This window comes from Mustela erminea, chromosome 12, assembly GCF_009829155.1.
Source record: "Mustela erminea isolate mMusErm1 chromosome 12, mMusErm1.Pri, whole genome shotgun sequence".
In the NCBI taxonomy this organism is placed as follows: Eukaryota; Metazoa; Chordata; class Mammalia; order Carnivora; family Mustelidae; genus Mustela; species Mustela erminea.
This window is the reverse complement of record NC_045625.1, coordinates 68426763-68446993: the sequence shown is the minus strand read 5'-3', so window position 1 is coordinate 68446993 and position 20231 is coordinate 68426763. Positions and strand designations below refer to the sequence as shown.

At 39.4% G+C, this 20231-nt stretch overlaps 1 protein-coding gene across 3 annotated transcripts in view; it reads right to left on the bottom strand.

The window, feature by feature from the left end:
- The window catches only part of KIF27 (kinesin family member 27), an 87647-nt gene extending 69607 nt beyond the window's left edge, over positions 1–18040 (bottom strand). For all 3 annotated transcript variants that reach the window (XM_032307162.1, XM_032307163.1, XM_032307164.1), the window contains exons 1-2: positions 17952–18040; positions 10443–10826 (exon numbers count right to left, since the gene is read on the bottom strand). In XM_032307162.1, coding sequence (XP_032163053.1) covers positions 10443–10740 — 298 coding nt within the window. In that variant the 5' untranslated portion in view covers positions 10741–10826; positions 17952–18040. The remainder of the gene's footprint in view (positions 1–10442; positions 10827–17951) is intronic.
- Positions 18041–20231: the final 2191 nt, after the last annotated feature.

The window sequence follows — 20231 nt, the reverse complement described above, 5'->3', positions numbered from 1 at the left end:
GATTTATTTTACTTATTTTAGAGACAGTGTGTGTCATACACAAACACTGAATCATAGAACACTACATCAAAAACTAATGATGTACTGTATGGTGACTAACATGTCATAAAAAGAATAAATAAAATGGAATCATACCCCCCCAAAATTATTTGTTTTAGAGAGAATCCGTGTTTATGTGCAAGTGGGGAGAGACTCCCACCTGAGTGTGGATCCAAGAGGATCCCAGGACCCTGAGATCATGATCTGAGCAGAAATCAAGAGTTGGTCACTTCACCCACTGAGCTACACAGGCAACCCTAAAGATCCCTTTTTGAGAGTTTCCAAGAACTAGCCAACAGCATTATGTATAAATTACAGTGCAAAACATGTTTTGTAGATTAGCCAGAATGTAAGGCTGATTTGAAATAGCTCATTCATTCCCTATGTCAACAGATAACAAAGCACAGTAATTGAAAAAACTTACCAGAATGCTGATTTTCAAATAATATAATAAAGTTTCAATATGTATTTCAGTAATCTAAATATCACACTTTTCAATGTTATACTTACATTCCTGAGATAGACTGTTTCAAGAGAGAGAACTTGTAAAGTTTCATATCTCAACAGCCATTATTTAGCTATTATATTATTTATAGAGCACACAAGTGTTTCTAGAGAATGTATGCCTGGTACAAGTCAGTAAATCCAAGGTTCTGAGAAGTAGGAAAATGAATATTAGTAAATAAGCACCATATTGAAAAATAAGAGATTATTATTCTGCCACAGTGCCTAGCATGGTACTCCAGACACACTACAAATGCTTGACAAATTATTTATTGGAGGAAAAAAAACCAGAATTATTAAAAAATCAAACAGCAGATGATTGATCAAGGATTGGGAGTCCTTAAAAGCCTGGGAAATAAAAAAATGCTTAACGATTTCACCAATATACCAAGAAATGTAACTTCAAACAACAAAGTATAATTTTTCACCTATGAGATGACCAAAAAAATATTTTGGATTTATAATATCCAATAAGTGACAAGGATACAAGCAAATGGCTTTCATATATTGGTGGTAGGAATTACAGGAATTTGGAAGCTGATTTGTCAGTATCTATTTCCCTTTAAATGTGCATTCACTTTAACTAAAAAAATCCACTTCTTTTATCTGTTTTATACAAATACTAACACATGGTGCAAAGTTAAATATACAAAGATATATACTGCAACTTTTTTATGATAGTATAAATCATAAACAACCTAAATAAATGTCCATTAATACTGGAATGAAGGAACTATGATCGATTCAAACTATGGAATATTATATAGTCCAAAAAATGAGATGAAATTCTATGACCTATACAGGAAGTAATGGAATATTTTATATTGTCAAATGCAAAAATAAAGTTATAGAATCAGAGGTATAATAATTCATTAAACAAATAAAACAAGAAAAAAAAACTACATATGTATTTCTAAAATGCCTAGAAAAACATCTAGAGAGAGACCCATATAAAATTTCTAATGGAAAGGGAGAAATAAGAAACAACACCACAGACAGACAAACAAACATAACAGAATACTATGAAAACCTGTATGACAACGAACTGGACAACTTAGAAGGAATGGATAAATTCCTAGAAACATATAACCTACCAAAACCAAAACAGGAAGAAATAGAAAATTTGAACAGACCAATCACTAGCAATGAAATTGAATCAGTAAGCCAAAAACTCCCAAAAAACAAAAATGCAGGACTAAACGGCTTCACAGAAGAATTCGACCAAACATTTCAAGAGTTAATACCCATTCTTCTCAGGGCACCTGGGTGGCTCAGTTGGTTAAGCATCTGGCTTTTAATTTCAGCTCAGGTCATGATCTTAGGGTATCAGGCTCCCCACCCAACAGAGTCTGCTTGTCTCCCTCTCTCTCTTGATCTCATTCTCTCTCTAAAATGAATAAAGAAATCTTCGGAAAAAAGTTAATACCCACTCTTCCCAAACCATTCAAAAAAACCAAAATACAAGAGGAAAGAAAACTTCCAAATTCAAGCTTTAAAGCCAGTATCACGGGGCGCCTGGGTGGCTCAGTGGGTTAAGCCGCTGCCTTCGGCTCAGGTCATGATCTCAGAGTCCTGGGATCGAGTCCCGCATCGGGCTCTCTGCTCAGCAGGGAGCCTGCTTCCCTCTCTCTCTCTCTCTCTGCCTGCCTCTCCATCTACTTGTGATTTCTCTCTGTCAAATAAATAAATAAAATCTTTAAAAAAAATAAAATAAAATAAAATAAAAATAAAGCCAGTATCACCCTGATAGCAAAACCAGATAAAGACACCCCCCAAAAAGAGAACTAAAGGCCAATATCTCTCATGAATATAGATGCAAAAAATCCTCAACAAGACTAGTCAATTGAATCCAATGATAAAATTAAAAAAATCATACCACCATCAAGTGGGATTTATCCCACGATCCCAGTGTTCTTTAATATTTGCAAAACAATCAATGTCATACATCATATCAATAACAGAAAGGATAGGGACACCTGAGTGGCTCTGTTGGTTAAGCAACTGCCTTCGGCTCAGCTCATAATTCTAGGGTCCTGGGATCCTGCTTCTCCCTCTGCCTGCCTCTCTCCTTGCTTGTGCTTGCGTGCTCTCTTTCTCTCTGACAAATAAGCAAATAAAATCTTTAAAAAAAAAAATAACAGGGGCACCTGGGTGGCTCAGTGGGTTAAGCCACTGCCTTCGGCTCAGGTCATGATCTCAGGGTCCTGGGATCAAGTCCCACATCGGGCTCTCTGCTCAGCAGGGGGCCTGCTTCCCTTCCTTTCTCTCTGCCTGCCTCTCTGCCTACTTGTGATTTCTGTCAAATAAATAAATAAAATCCTTTTAATAAATAAATAAATAAATGAATAACAGTAAGGATAAAACCACAGGCTCATTCAATAAATGCAGAAAAAGCATTTGACAAAGTGTAACATCCATTCATGATTTAAAAAAAAAAAAAAAAAAACCTTCTGCAAAGTAGGTCCAGAAGGAATATATGTCAACATAATAAAGGCCATCTATGAAAAGCCCACAGCCAACATCATAGTCAACAGTGAAAAACTGAGAGTTTTCCCCCTAGGGTCAGGAATAAAACAAGGATGTCCATTCTCACTACTTTTTTCAACATAGTACTACAAGTCCTAGCCTCAGCAATCAGACAACATAAAGAAATAAAGGGCATCCAAACTGATAAGGAAAAAGTAAAACTCTCACTATTTGCAGACAACATGATACCATATATAGAAAACCCTAAAGATTGTACCAAAAAATTACTAAAACTGATAAATGAATTCAGTAAAGCCTCAGGATACAAAATCAATGTTCAGAAATCTGTTGCATTCCTATGCACTAATTATGAAGCAGCAGAAAGAAAATTAAATAATCCCATTTAAAAATCCCATTTAAAACCCCACCAAAACCAATAAAATATCTAAGAATAAACTTAACCAAAGAGGGGAAAGACCTATACTCTGAAAATTATAAAACACTGATGAAAGAAACTGAAGATGACACAAAGAAATGGAAAGACACTCCATGCTTATGGACTGAAAGAAGAAATACTGTTAAAATACCCACATTACCAAAAGCAATCTACACATTCAATGCAATACTGTCAAAATACCACCAGCATTTTTCATGGAACTAGAAAAAACAATTCTAAAATTCGTATGGAACCACAAAAGACCCTGAAGAGCCAAAGCAGTCTTGAGAAAGAAAAACAAAACTGGGGTATCACAATTCCAGTTATATTCAAGTTATATTAAAAAATTTCAGCAATCTGGGGAAAAACTGAGAGCTTTTGCTCTTAGGTAAGGAAGACAGCAGGGCTGTCCACTACCACCAATACTGTCCAACATAGTACTAGAAGTCTTAGCCTCAGGAGTGAGACAACAAAAAGAATTAAAGGCATCTGAATCAGCAAAGAAGTCAAACCCTCACTCTTTGCAAATGATATGACGTTTTACATGGAAAACCGAAAAGACTCCACCCCAAACTGCCAGAACTCATACAGAAATTCAGTGACATGTCAGGATATAAAATCAATGCACGGAAATCAGCTGCATTTCTATACACCAATAACAAGACAGAAGAGAAATTAAGGAGTCAATCCCATTTACAGTTGCACCCAAAACCATAAGATACCTAGGAATAAACCTAACCAAAGAGGCAAAGAATCTGTACTCAGAAAACTATAGAGTACTCATGAAAGAAACTGAGGAAGACACAAAGAAATGGAAAAAGTTCCAGGCTTATGGATTGGAAGAACAAATATTGTGAAAATGTCTATGCTACCTAAAGCAACCTACACATTTAATACAATCCCTGATCAAAATACCATCAACTTTTTTCACAGAACTAGAACAAATAATCCTAAAATTTATATGGAACCAGAAAAGACCCTGAATAGCCACAGGAATGTTGCAAAAGAAAACCAAAGCTGGTAGCATCACAGTTTCGGACTTCAAGCTCTATTACGAAGCTGTCACCATCAAGACAGTGTGGTACTGGCACAAAACCACACACATAGATCAATGGAACAGAATAAAGAACCCAGAAATGGACCCTCAACTCTATGGTCAACTAATCTTCGACAAAGCAGGAAAGAATATCTGATGGAAAAAAGACAGTCTCTTCGGGAAGCCTGAGTGGCCCAGTGGGTTAAGTCTCTCCCTTCCACTCAGGTCATGATCTCAGGTTCCTGGGATCGAGACCCACATCAGGCTCTCTGCTCAGCAGGGAGACTGTTTCCCCCGCTCCCTGTCTGCCTCTCTGTCTACTTGTGATCTCTGTCAAATGAATAAATAAAATCTTAAAAAAAAAAAAACCAGTGTCTTCAACAACAAACACTGTTGGGAAAACTGGATAATCACATGCAGAAGAACAAAACTGGATCACTTCCTTACACCATACAGAAAAATGACTCAAAATGGATGAAAGAGCTGAATGTGAGAGAGGAATCCATCAAAATCCTAGAGGAGAACACAGGCGTCAACCTCTTTGACCTTAGTCGGAGCAACTTCTTACTAGACATGTTTCCAAAGGCAAGGGAAACAAAGGCAAAAATGATCTATTGGAACTTCATCAAGATCAAAAGCTTTTGGGGAGGGGGGGAAGAAAGATAAAAAGTTTTTGCACAGCAAAGGAAACAGTCAACAAAACCAAAAAAACAACTGACAGAATGGGAAAAGATATTTGCAAATGACATATCAGATAAAGGACTAGTATCCAAAATCTATAAAGAACTTAACAGGGCGCCTGGGTGGCTCAGTTGGTTAAGCGACTGCCTTCAGCTCAGGTCATGATCCTGGAGTCCTGGGATTGAGTTCCATATCCGGCTCTTTGCTCAGCAGGGAGTGTGCTTCTCCAGAATCTGACCTCTCTCCTCTCATGCTTTCTCTTATTCTCTCTCTCTCTCTCTCAAATAAATAAAACCTTATAAAAAAGAAAAGAACTTCCCAAACGTAATACCCAAAGAACAAATAATCCAATCAAAAAATAGGCAGAAGAACATGAACAGACATTTCTCCAAAGAAGGTATCCAGGTGGCCACCAGACCCATGAAAAGATGCTCAACATCACTCAGCATCAGGGAAATACAAATCAAAGCCACAATGAGATGATACCCCCTTACACTAATGGCTAAAATTAACAAGTCAGGAAAGGACAGATGCTGGCTAGGATGTGGAGAAAGGGGAACCCTCCTACACTGTTGGTGGGAATGCAAGCTGGTGCAGCCACTCTGGAAAACAGTTATGGCGGTTCCTCCAAAGTTGAAAATAGAGCTAACCTACGACCCAGCAATTGCACTACTGGGAATTTACCCCAAAGATACAAATATAGTGATCTGAAGGCTCACCTGCACCCCAATATTTATAGCAGCAATGTCCACAAGAGCCAAACTTTGGGAAAACCCCAGATGTCCATCAACAGATGGATGGATCAAGAAGATGTGAGATATATATATATATATCAGCCTTCAAAAAATGAAATCTTGCCATTTAAGAAACGGGGCAGAGGATCATACAGGAAGAGAGGAAAAAACAAAACAAGATGAAACCAGAGAGGGAGACAAACCATAGGACTCTTAATTATAGGAAACAAACTGAGGGTTGCTGGAGGGGTGGGGGTGGAGGGCTGGGATGATGGGGTGATGGACATTGAGGAGGATATGTGTTGTAATGAGCACTGGGTATAAGACTGATGAATCACAGACCTGTACCCCAGAAACAAATAATACATCATATGTTAACTAATTGAATTTAAATGTAAAAAAACTGCAGTAATCAAAACAGTATGGTACTGGCATAAAAACAGACACAGACACAGACACACAAATAGAACAGAAAACCCAGAAATAAACCCATAATTATACGGTCAATTAATCTTAGACAAAGGAAGAATGATTATACAATGTGAAAAAGACAATCTCTTCAACAAATGGCATTGGGAAAATCAGACAGCTGCATGCAAAAGAATGAAACCGGAACACCCTCTTCTACGCTACACAAAAATAAATTAAAAATGGATTGAAGACCTAAATGTGAGACCTGAAATCATAAAAACCCTTGAAAAGAGCACAGGCAATAATCTCTCTGACATCAGCTGTAGCAACATTTTTTAGATATGTCTCCTGAGGCTAAGGAAACAAAAGCCAAAGTAATAAAAAGCTTCTGCACAGCTGAGGAAATAATCAACAAAACTAAAAAGCAGCCTACTGAATAGGAAAAAATATTTGCAAATAACACCAATAAAGGGTTAGTATCCAAAATATATAAAGAACTGATACAACTCAACACCCAAAGACAAATAATCCAGTCCAAAAATGGGCAGAAGACATGAACAGACATTTCTCCAAAGGAGATATTCAGGTGGCCAACAGACCCAAGAAAAGATGCTCAACGTCTTCATCATGGAAAACCAAATCAAAACTACAATGAGATACCACCTCACACCGGTCAGAATGGCTAACATCAACAACACAAAAAACAGCAGGTATTGGCAAAGATATGGAGAAAAAGGAACCTTCTTGCACTATTGGTGGGAATGCATACGGTGTAGGCACGAAGGAAGAGTATGGAGGTTCTTCAAAACTTTAAAAAGAGAACTACTCTATGATCTAGTAATTGCACTACTGGATATTTACCCAAACTATGAGAGCAACCTTAGTGTCCATCAATAGATGAATGGATAAAGAAGATGTAGTACACACACACACACACACACACACACACACACACACGACAGAATTATTCAGCCATAAAAAAGAATGAAATCTTTCCATTTGCAAAGACACGGACAGAGCTACAGAATATAATGCTAAGCAGGATAAGTCAGTCATAGAATGGCAGACACCATACGATTTCACTCATATGCAGAATTTAAGGAACAAAACAAACAAGCAAAGGAAAAAAAGAAAAGAAAGAAAGAGACAAATGAAACGGGCTCTTAACTAAAGAGAATAAATGGATGGTTAATGGATGGAAGGTGAATGCGGTAATGGGGAAATAGGGGATGGGGATTAAAGAGCAAAGTTATCATGATGAAAAAATATAAAATGATTTTTTAAAAAAGAATAAAAAGCTAGAGGAAAAAAGTAAAAAATTGCTTCTCATGGTGTTCTCAAGTATAAAGTATTTTAGAGCAGTTAAAATATTCTAGGATAATAGATAAACAATAACTTTTTCCCTTAAGGTATTAAAATTGTATGTATGGTCTCTTAATAAAAGCAATATAGCTATAATTAAATAACCAAGCTCTAAGCATTTTATAACTCTCATTAGTAAAAGAACATACTGAGTCTTAAGGATCATAAAACATTTTTCCATTAAAAAAAGAAGCTATGATCCTAAAAAAAACCAAAACACAACTTCTAGTAGAAAAATTGAATTTTTATTTTGAGACCCTAAAATAATCTAGTATCTTTACTATCCCAAATCCTTCATAACGCTGATTCTAAAAAATGGTCGTGAGGGGCATGGGGGATATTGGGTACTTATGGACCTTCCATTTAGTCTTTGCAATCAGGGCCTCCTCAAACCACACAGCCAGCCTCCAACTCTCCCATCCAATCCCTACATGCAATGAGAAATGTTTCTGAAAATCACATATTCCATAATTGAAGAGCATGAAAGTAGAAAATACATTGAGAGTCATTACACATATACAGAATACTAGCAATAATGTTAGATAATAATACATATATAGGTATAATACGCAAAAGTTTGTCTTTAGTAGAAAAATACCAATACAGTAAGCAACCTCAACAGAGGACCCAGCTTTCAATCCCAGCTGTCACTAGCCCTCTAACTGAATAAGTCCTTCACTGATCACGCCATAGCCGGAGCTCCACAGTTATAAACAAAGAAAAATGATTCTCAAGTTTCCTTCCAGCTCTACAGGAAATCCTAAGCAGGAGAAACTATAGCCTAAAATATTTAGTATTTAAAATAGAAATCCAGGGGTGCCGGGGTGGCTCATTCGGTTGTGCGTCTGCCTTCAGCTCAGGTCATGAGCCCAGGGTTCTGGGATGGAGCTCCACGTTGGGCTCCCTGCTCAGCAGGGAGTCTGCTTCTCCCTCTGCCCCTCACCCGACCTGTGCTTCTCTCTCTCAAATAAATAAAATCTTTAAAAATAAAATGCAATAGAGGGGCGCCTGGGTGGCTCAGTGGGTTAAACCACTGCCTTCGGCTCAGGTCATGATCTCAGGGTCCTGGGATCGAGTCCCGCATCGGGCTCTCTGCTCAGCAGGGAGCCTGCTTCCTCCTCTCTCTCTGTCTGCCTCTCTGCCTACTTGTGATCTCTCTCTGTCAAATGAATGAATAAAATCTTAAAAAAATAATAATAAAATAAAAAATAAATAAAATAAAATGCAATAGAAATCTGTATTTACACGTGAGGTGATGTATGTGTTAACTAGATTGGAGGAATCCTTTGACAACATATACATTCATCAAATTATGACGATGTACACTTTAAATATTGTACCATTTTATTTACCAATTGTACCTCAATAAAGCGGAAAAAGCAAAATAAAAATTTGACTTAAAAATGGGGAAAAAAGGGCGCCTGGGTGGCTCAGTGGGTTAAGCCTCTGCCTTCGGCTCAGGTCATGATCTTAGGGTCCTGGGATCGAGCCCCATATCGGGTTCTCTGCTCGGCGGGGAGCCTGCTTTCCTCCCTCTCTCTCTGCCTGCCTCTCTGTCTACTTGTGATCTCTGTCAAATAAATAAATAAAATCTTTAAAAAAAAATGGGGAAAAAAGACCCTTAAACCACATAATAAATTCTTCTTATTGAATAAATTCTTGAAGTTCTGGTTGCAGGACTCTTGATATTTACACGTGGACTATGTTAAAAGATCAAAATCTGGTCATGTTAACTCATTTATTTCTACTTTACAAAGGGCTGTCAGAGGCAGGGAGTGGGGGAAATGGGTGAAGGTAGTCAAAACATAAAAACAGTTATAAGATAAGTACGTTCTGAGGATGTAATGTACAGCATGGTGACTGTAGTTACTAATACTGTATTGTGTACTTGAAAGCTGTTAAAAGATTAGATCTTAAAAGTTCTTGGGCACCTGGGTGGCTCAGCCGGTTAAGCATCCGCGGACATGATCGTAGGGTCCAGGGATCAGGCCCTTGCATCAAGCTCCCTACTTGGTGGGAACCCTGCTTCTCCCTCTGCCCTTCACCCTGCTTGTGCTCTCTCTCCCCCAAATAAATAATAAATAAATCTTTTTTAGAAGTTCTTATCACGGGACGCCTGGGTGGCTCAGTTGGTTAAGCAGCTGCCTTCGGCTCAGGTCATGATCCCAGCGTCCTGGGATCGAGTCCCACATTGGGCTCCTTGCTTGGCAGGGAGCCTGCTTCTCCTTCTACCTCTGCCTGCCATTCTGTCTGCCTGTGCTCGCTCTCTTCCCCTCTCTCTCTCTGATAAATAAATAAAATTTAAAAAAAAAAAAAAGAAGAAGTTCTTATCACAAGAAAAGATTTGTAACTGTGATGTGACTGGTATTAACTAAACCTACTGTAGTAATCATTTTGTAATATCTATGTATATCAAATCATTATATGTATACCTTGGACTAATACAAAGTTGTATGTCAACTGTATCTCAATAAAACTGGGGAAAAAATGGCAAAGGGCTGAACACCAAACACTGTATTAAACTTGTTTCCTTAATCAAATATAATCATAAATTGAATTGTTGAATGAAACTTCAACATTTAAAAATACATCTTTCAAAGATGATGATCTTATACTTGATTCAAAGATTATACAGGATATATACAGGATATAATATAGGATTATATATTATTTCATTCAATTAATATGCTGAGCACCTTCTATGTTTCAAATAGTCATATTTTAGGTTTGTTCCAGCATCTCAAACAAAAGTCAAAGAATATGAGAATCTTACCAACATGGCCTCCTCCAATGGTGTAGGTCTTCCCAGATCCAGTTTGTCCGTAGGCAAAAACAGTTGCATTATAGCCCTCAATGAGAGACAACACTAGTGGCTTTATACATGTATTATAAACTTCATCTTGAGTGGAATTTTTGCCAAAAACAAAATCAAAAGTAAAGACTCTATCTCTCCCAATGATAATTTGCTGGGTGTTTGGAATAACTCTCACACAAGCTTGATGATTATGAAGAACTTCTTTGCACAGCAGAGGTCGGATTCTTACAGCAACTTTTACTGGTATTTCTTCCATAGCAGCTTAGATTTTACTAAATAACTTTCTACTTAATATTCAGTATCTATTGTGAGAATTATCCATTTTATGTAAGATCTGGACTCCTGTGTATCAAAATAAAAACAAAATTCAATTATGGACTTCTCTATCCTAATAAACTAACCATCTTCCAAAACAAAGCCAATTAAAGCACGTTTTATTCCAATATGAGGTAATTAAAACAAGTAAACATGTCTTAGCAAAAATATACCTATAATTCATAGATGAAATGATATGAAATGTCTGGATTTTCTGCGGAACAGTCTAAAGGGTAAGGTCCATGAGTTGGTAAATGATGAAGCATGGGATTCCATCATGCCATTCTTTCTGTAGCAGTAATATGTTTCCCAGTTCACTAATCTAAATATTGAATAACCAGGGACTTAAAAAAATTAAGGCAAGGAAATTACTGAGTAACTGTACACTTGCGTTGAAAGCAAACCCTTTATTAGATTTTACAGCTATATCTCTTTGCCACAAATATTAGAAATAAATCCAGGAAAATAGTTTTAAGAGTTTTTATAATATAACTTTAAATAATTTCTTTTCAAAAATAATCAAAACTAACTGAAAAATGGCTTTTCCACTCCTACTTATGTTGCACTCGTTTCTGAAAATCGCTGGTAGAATTAATACATTAAAAATTAAATTGGTAAAAAAAAAAAAAATTAAATTGGTGTCAGGGCGCCTGGGTGGCTCAATCGTTGAGCATCTGCCTTCAGTTCAGATCATGATCCCAGTGTCCTGGGACTGAGTCCCACATGGGCTCCCTGCTCAGCCGGGAGTCTGCTTCTCCCTCTCCGGCTCCCCAGTGTTTGTATTCCCTCTCTCACTATCTCTCTCTGTCACAAATAAATAAAATCTTTAAAAAAATTAAATTGGTGTCAATACTTACAATGAACCTGTAAAATAAATTAAGAAAACAATTCCATTATAGTAGCATCAGAAAGGATAAAATACTTAGAAAGAAATTAAATAAAAGACATATAAAACATACTCTGAAGACTATAAAATATTGTTAAAGAAAGTAAAGATCTAAATACATGGAGAAACACCTCATGTTTATGGGTTGAAAGACTTAACACTGTTAAGATCACAATATTCCATGGGGCACCTGGGTGGCTCAGTGGATTAAGCCTCTGCCTTTGGCTCAGATCATGATGTCAGGGCCCTGCGGATAGAGCCCTCCATCGGGCTCTCTGCTCAGCGGGGAGTCTGTTTCCCTCTCTCTCTGCCTGTCTCTCTGCCTACTTGTGATCTCTGTCAAATAAATAAAATATTTTTTTAACAAATCATAAAAAAAGATCACGATATTCCCCAAATTTATTTACAGATTCAATGCAACCCCTATCAAAATCCCAGCTGAATTCTTCGCAGAAATTGACAAGCTGATCTTAAAATTCTTTTTTTTTAAGATTTTATTTATTGACGGATCCTAAAATTTGTGTGGAAATTCAAGGGACACAGAAGAGCTAAAATAATATTGAAAAAGAACAAAGTCAGAGGACACACTTCCCCAGTTCCAAAACTAAACAACAGAAATCAAGACAGTGTGGTACTGGTATAAGACAAACTTAAAGATCAGTGGAAAAGAACTGAGAATCCAGAAATAAATCCTCATACTTTTTTGAAAGATTTTATTTATTTGTCAGAGAGAGAGAGAAAAGGAGAGATTACAAGCAGGGGGAGTGGCAGGCAGAGGGAGAAGCAGACTCCCTGTCAAGCAAGAAGCCCGATGCAGGACTGTGACCTGAGCCGAAAGCAGATGCTTAACCAAATAAACCACCCAGGTGTCCCAATAAATCCTCATATATTTATGGGCAAATGATTCTTGACAAGAGTGCCAAGACAATTCAATGGGGAAAGAACAGACTCTTCAACAAATGGTTAACACAACTGGATATCCACATGCATAAGAATGAAATTGGACTCCTGCTTCACATCATATACAAAAGTTGATTCAAAATCGTTCGCCTAACCATAAAACTCATAATATTCTTAGAAGAAAATATAGGGGTAACTCTTGATAACCTTGGGTTTGGCAATGGTTTCTCAAGTAAAACACCAAAAGCAAAAGCAATAAGCTTTACAAAGATGAACAGATGAAATGGATTTAATCAAATTTAAAAGTTTTGTTCCTCAAAGATATGAAAAATGGCTAATAAGCACATGCAAAGATACTCAACATCATCAGCCAGCAGGGAAATAGAATCAAACCTACAATGAGGTATCACTTCAAACCTGTCAGAATGGCTAGAATCAAAAAGACAAGAAATAGCAAAGAAGACATCCAGATGGCCAACAGACACATGAAAAAGTGCTCCACATCACTCGGCATCAGGGAAATACAAATCAAAACCACAGTGAGATACCACCTCACACCAGTCAGAATGGCTAAAATTAACAAGTCAGGAAATGACAGATGTTGGCAAGGATGTGGAGAAAGGGGAACCCTCCTACACGGTTGGTGGGAATGCAAGCTGGTGCAGCCTCTGGAAAACAGCATGGAGGTTCCTCAAAAAGTTGAAAATAGAGCTACCCTATGACCCAGCAATTGCACCAATGGGTATTTACCCTAAAGATACAAACATAGTGATCTGAAGGGGCACATGCACCCAAATGTTTATAGCAGCAATGTCCACAATGTCCAAACTATGGAAAGAGCCTAGATGTCCATCAACAGTTGAATGGATAAAGAAGATGTGGTATATATACAGAATGGAATACTATGCAGCCATCAAAAGAAAGGAAATCTTGCCATTTGTGACGATGTGGATGGAACTAGAGGGTATCATGCTTAGTGACATAAGTCAATCAGAGAAAGACAACTATCATATGCTCTCCCTGATATGAGGAAATGGAGTTGCAATGTGGGGGATTTGGGGGGTAGGAAAAGAATAAATGACACAAGATGGGATCAGGAGGAAGACAAACCATAAGAGACTCTTAATCTCACAAAACAAACTGAGGGTTGCTGGGGGGAGGGAGGTTGGGAGAAGGGGGGTGGGGTTATGGACATTGGGGAGGGTATGTGCTATGATGAGTGCTGTGAAGTGTGTAAACCTGGCGATTCACAGACCTGTACCCCTGGGGCTAATAATACATTATATGTTTATAAAAAATTTTTAAAAATTATAAAAAAAAAAGACAAGAAATAACAAGTGTTTGCAAGAATGGAGAAAAAGGAACCCTCAACCATGATCGGTGGGAATGTGAACTAGTGCAGCCACTCTGGAAAACGGTATGGAGCTTCCTCAAAACATTAAAAACAGAACTAACCTATGATTCTCTAATTGTACTACTGGGTATTTTACCAACGAATACAAAAACACTAATTCAAAAAGATGTATGTACCACTATGTTTACTATCATTATTTACAAGAGCCTACATATGGCGGCAACCCAAGCATCCATCAATAAGTGAATGGATAAAGAAGATGTGGTGTATATATATGCAATGGAATATTACTCAGCCATAAAAATGAATGAAATCTTGCCATTTGCAAAACATGGATGGACCTAGAGGGTATTATGCTAAGTGAAACAAGTCAGACAGAGAGAGACAAATACCATATAATTTTTTCCTTTCTGTTTAATATTTATTTATGTATTTATTTTTAAGTAATCTCTGCACCCAATGTGGGGCTCAAATCTCACGTATGAGACTAAGGATTATATACTCAATGGACTGAGCCAGCCAGGTGTGCCCCATATAACTTCCCTTATATTTGGAATCTACAAAACAAAACAAACTAATAAAAAGCAGAATCAGACACATAAATACAAAGATCTGATGGTGGCCAGACGGTAGCAGGTTGGAGAAATGGGCAAGATGGGTGAAGGGGAGTGGGAGTACAGCCTTCCAGTTATGAAATGAATGAGTCAAGGGATAAAAATTATAGCATAGAGTCAATGGTATTGTAATAGCACTGAATGGTGACAGATGATAGCTGCATTGTGGTGAGCATAGTATACCACATACACTTGTCTGTACACTAGAAACTAACAGAACGGTGCTATGTCGAATGCACTTCAATTTTTTAAAAAATGGATATTAATATATCAAAAACATTTTGAACAGATCAAAACACATGTTGGTGAGGGGCAGCTGGGTGGCTCAACTGCTTGGGCATCTGCCTTCAGTTTAGGTCACGATCCTGGAGTCCCAGGATCCAGCCCCTCATAGGCCTCCCTGCTCAGCAGGGAGCCTGCTTCTCCCTCTCCCTCTGTTCCTCCCTCATGCTTGTGCTCTCCCTCTCCCACACTCTTTCAAATAAATAAATAAATAAATTTTTAAAAAATATTTTATTTATTTATTTGACAGAGAGAAATCAAAAGTAGACAGAGAGGCAGGCAGAGAGAGAGAGGGAAGCAGGCTCCCCACTGAGCAGAGAGCCCGATGTGGGGCTTGATCCCAGGTCCCTGAGATCATGACCTGAGCTGAAGGCAGCGGCTTAACCCACTGAGCCACCCAGGGGCCCCAAATAATTAATTTTTAAAAAGATTTTATTTATTTATTTGACAGAGAGAGAGCACAAACAGAGGAAATGGCAGGCAGAGGGAGAGGAAGAAGCAGGCTCCTGTTGAGCAGAGAGCCTGATGTGGGATTTGATCCCAGGATCCTGGAACCATGACCTGAGCTGACAGAGGCTTTAACCCTCTGAGCCACCCAGGCACCGCCAAAAATAATTTTTTTTTTAAATGACAAAAACAAGTGTCAGTGAGAACATACAGAATATGGAAGGAACCTTCACATACTCCAGAGGGAAACATAAAATGATGCACTCAACTTTGGAAAAGAGTCTGGCAGTTCCTCAGAAAGTTAAAACATACTTATCATTTGACCCAATTAGGTATATACCCAAGAGAAATACAAACATAAAGTTTTCATAAAAAATTTTACATGAATGTTCAGGTTTGGTAGGATGAAGCTTACACCATATAAAAGCTAAAGAGAGGGACACCTGGGTGGCTCAGTCAGTTAAGCATCTGCCTTCAGCTCAGGTCATAATCCTAGGGGCCTGGGATGGAGTCCTGAGTTGGGCTCCCTGCTCAGGGGGGACTCTGCTTCTCCCTGTGCTTCTACCACTCCCTCTGCTTGTGCTCTCTCTCCCTGACAAATAAATCACAAAGTCTTAAAATTAAAAAAAAAAAAAAGCTAAAAAGAAAATGTAACAAATAGTCTTGATAATGTTTAAGTGTAGATAATAAAAAATAATCAGTTTGGGGTGTGGCTGGACTCTCTGGAGAAGTGGAGTCTTGCACAGTCTCATTAAGTAACCTAGTAGACTAGTAGTAGTAGACTATTAACTAGTAGCAGACTATTAACCTAGTAGACTATTAATAGACTAAAATGACATCTTTAGCTCTACTTGCTATGGAAATGTTAATAAAGACATATTTAATATTCACTAGCCTTTAAAAAACTCTGCAGCAGTACTGTGCATTATAATTCTGTGAGTGGATAGTCTGAAAAGGATCACAATAACAAATACATCACTCTACTAAAAGCCCACTGAGAGTAAAAAAATATCAGCTCCCTTGGGCTGCAAAACCCCAAAAGAGAGTCAACATGCTGTATTTAATGGCCACAATAAAAAGATGTACCTACCTTGGCAGTTTTAACCATTCTAGTTAAAATCAGTTGTGAAAAAATACTCATATGTACAATATATCTTTTCTTGGATCCTAAAGGACTCCATGATTACTTGGTACTGGAAAACTTTCCAAATAAACCATAAGGATGCTGTATGAGATGTTTCTTCCAAATGTCTCTAAATATCTACATTTGAAGTTTTTATTATATAGATTCTTTTTTAAATTTATACCATCACATTAAAACAGAAGTCATGGTCTGTGTTAAGCCAAACCTAAGTATTTCCAACAAAACTGCTAATAAAAGGTGCATTGTAATTGGGATATTTTCACTGTCTAGGTTTTTACAATGGGAAAGTTTTGCTACAAGCACAAAAGAAATTCTCTCTTTATTTTAATAAATAAGGGCCCTAAATCTATGGCTTGCCAAAAATTAATATCCAAGAATTTAAGTATTAAAAAATTCAGTACTGGGGCGCCTGGGTGGCTCAGTGGATTAAGCCGCTGCCTTCGGCTCAGGTCATGATCCCAGGGTCCTGGGATCGAGTCCCGCATCGGGCTCTCTGCTCAGCAGGGAGCCTGCTTCCCTCTCTCTCTCTCTGCCTGCCTCTCTGTCTACTGTGACCTCTCTCTGTCAAATAAATAAATAAAATCTTAAAAAAAAATTCGGTACTTAAATCAGCACTTAAAGTTTAGATTCTGATCAACTGCAGACATCAGAACCATATGTATCATGTCACTAATAGATGTAATGAAAGGTGAAATCTGATTGGCTAGTGATATTTAGGCATACTCCATGGAGTTTTGAAATCAGAGAAAGGCAAGAGAATCTTTGATCACTGACGCCATGTCACTGACTAAAAAGAAGTGTCTCCAAATACTGTTGCCATCCAGTGCCCGTGGTTTTTCAGAAGTAGTGGTTGTCTAAATATTTTGGTTTGCTAGTATTTCCGTAAGAAACATCCCAGCAAATGAACAATGAATCCCAAGTATCTCAGAAAAGGTCCCAAATGCATAATAACTAAGAGAATAGAGAAAGTAAAGTAGAAAAACAAAGATCTGCAAACTTGGAGGGAGCGAGGGTGTTATTTAAAAGGTGTTTCAAATAAAGAACTTGGGCACTGTTCTTTCTCAACGAAACCTGCCTCTGAGGGAGGAGGCTTTGAGACTCCTACAGCGCTCGAGTTGCACCCAAGTTTCAACATCCGCCCGGCGACAAAACGAAACGCCCACGAGGATGGGCCTTCCCATCCCCTTCGGCTCCCGCAGCTGGAAGCACCAGCGCCAGAAACAGGATCTGACTTAGTGGGGTTCCGTCCGGCGTTCCCGCGCGTCCCTAATTCCCCGGCCCTTCTACCTCCAGGGGGACCCCACTTCCCCCCGGCCGTTCGGCGGAGTTCCCAGCACCGACCCCAGCCCCCTCCGGCGCCGTCCTCGGCTTTGCAGGCGCCCCAACCGCCCTCCACCCGCGAGCCATCTCGCAGCAGCCCCCGAACCCCTCACCCCTAGGAGGCGCCCCCTCCCCTCAGCAGCGAGCCGGAGCGCGGGCGCCACACCGCACCCGGCCCCGCCAGGCCGGCCCTCCATTCACTGACCAGCTCGAGAAAGCCCCGGTCTCCGGCGGCGAGCACAGCGCAGGACTACCCAGCTTCGCTCCTCCAGGCCGCCGCCGCCCCCGCCGCCGCTCCGGCCTTTTGTTGTCGCGGGTTCTCCGGGCAACCGGCGAAGCCAGTCCGGGACGCGCCCCCTCCTGGCCGGGCGCTCTGCCGCGCCCCAGACCCCGCCCCCGACCAGGCCCGTCCCGGCAAGCCCCGCCCCACGAGCCCCGCCCGTGGAGGGAGGCCCTCTCCCCGCGTGGCTACCGAGCCAGCTCTCCCGGACCTCTCAGAGGGCTGAACCAGAGTAACTAACCGGTTTGCAAAATGAATGTGAGAAAGACTCACGTTGTTTCAGTATTTAGCTGCCAATTCCATTTCTTTATATTGACGTAAAGTTCGTATAACATACATCAAACCGTTTTAAGGTGTATATTAGGCATCCACAAAGTTATGCAACCATCACCTCTGCTTCCAAAATATTTTGCCCACCCCGAAAGGAAATTCCCTTGTCGGTGAGCAGTCACTCCCCTTCCCCTCTTCCACAGACCCTGGCAACCACCAGTCTGCTTTCTCTGTATCGATTTACCTATTTGGGGCATTTTGGATTCACCCAGTCATACTGTTTGTGACCTTTTGTGTCTGGCTTCTTTTGCTAAACAGGGTTTTTCTTCGTCCATCCATGTTGTAGCATATATCAGTAATTACATTCCTTTTTATGCTGAATAATATTCCCTTGTGTGGGCATACCATGTGTTATTTATGAATTCATCATTTGATGGACATGGAGGCCGTTTCCACTTTTTGACTAACGTGAATGATGCTGTTAGGAATTTTCATGTACGAGTATTTGTTTAGTATCTGTTTTCAGTTCTTTTGCTACAGATTTAGGAATGGGGGGCGCCTGGGTGGCTCAGTGGGTTAAGCCGCTGCCTTCGGCTCAGGTCATGATCTCAGGGTCCTGGAATCGAGTCCCGCATCGGGCTCTCTGCTCAGCAGGGAGCCTGCTTCCTTCTCTCTCTCTCTGCCTGCCTCTCAGTGTACTTGTAATTTCTCTCTGTCAAATAAATAAATAAAATCTTTAAAAAAAAAAAAAGGAATGGGATTGCCAGATTATACGGTAATTCTGTGTTTAACTTTTCCAATTTAGTTTGAAATGCCTTAATGCCTTCCATTTTTAATAGTACCATCCAAGCATTTTCTTCCAAGAGATTTTTTTTTTCCTTAAAAAAAAAAAGATTTTATTTATTTATTTGACGGAAAGAGAGATCACAAGTAGGCAGAGCAGCAGGGAGCGAGGAGGGGGATTCCCACTCCCTGCTGAGCAGAGAGCCCAATGAGGGGCTGGATTCCAGGACCCTAAGCTCATGACCAGAGCCAAGGCAGAGGCTTAAACCTCAGAGCCACCCAGGCACCCCTCTTTTTTTTTTTTTTAAAGTAACTTTCAAAAAGCATCTCTTCTCTCATGAAACTTAGAAATGAAGATGGGGGTGGGAAACTCCTTAGTTATTAACTGAATTACAAGTATCGCCTGCTTTTCAAAGTTCACACTCTGCCTCTTGGTTGAAAGACCTACATTACTTTTTCCTTACTGAAAGAAATCCAAAGAGAATTTTCACTTCTATGATAAAAGGTGAAAGCCCAAATAAGGTTCAGTGTTTGTTTTGCCTCCAACCCTTACAGAGGCAGTGGGCACCCAAGGGGAGGAGAGTGGCCCCAACAACCCACTTCAGGGAACTAGACTCAGCACCTGGGCTTCAAACCCCCATAGTTTTCAATGTGTCTGTGAATATCTTGATTTATTTTGTGGATAAATAGATACATGGATAAAGAATCACATGCTGGGGGTGCCTAGGTGGCTCAGTTGGTTAAGCAACTGACTTTGTCTCAGGTCGTAATAATCTCAGGGTCCTGGAATTGAGCTCACATGATGCTCCCTGCTCAGCAGGGAGTCTGCTTTTCCCTCTCCTCCCACCCCTCCCCTCTGTCACTCATTCTCTCTCTCAAATAAATAAAATCTTTAAAAAAAAAATAAGAATCATGTGCAAGAATGTTTATTATACTATTTATAATAGCAAAAACTTGGAAATGACATAAAAGTTCAATGGAACGGATTGATAAATTAATGGTACATTTATAAAATAATATTATCCACTCACTGAAACTCATGTTTATGAAAAGTTGGGGGGTGCCTGGGTGGCTCAGTGGATTAAAGCCTCTGCCTTTGGCTCAGGTCATGATCTTAGGGTCCTGGGTTCGAGCCCCATATTGGGCTCTCCG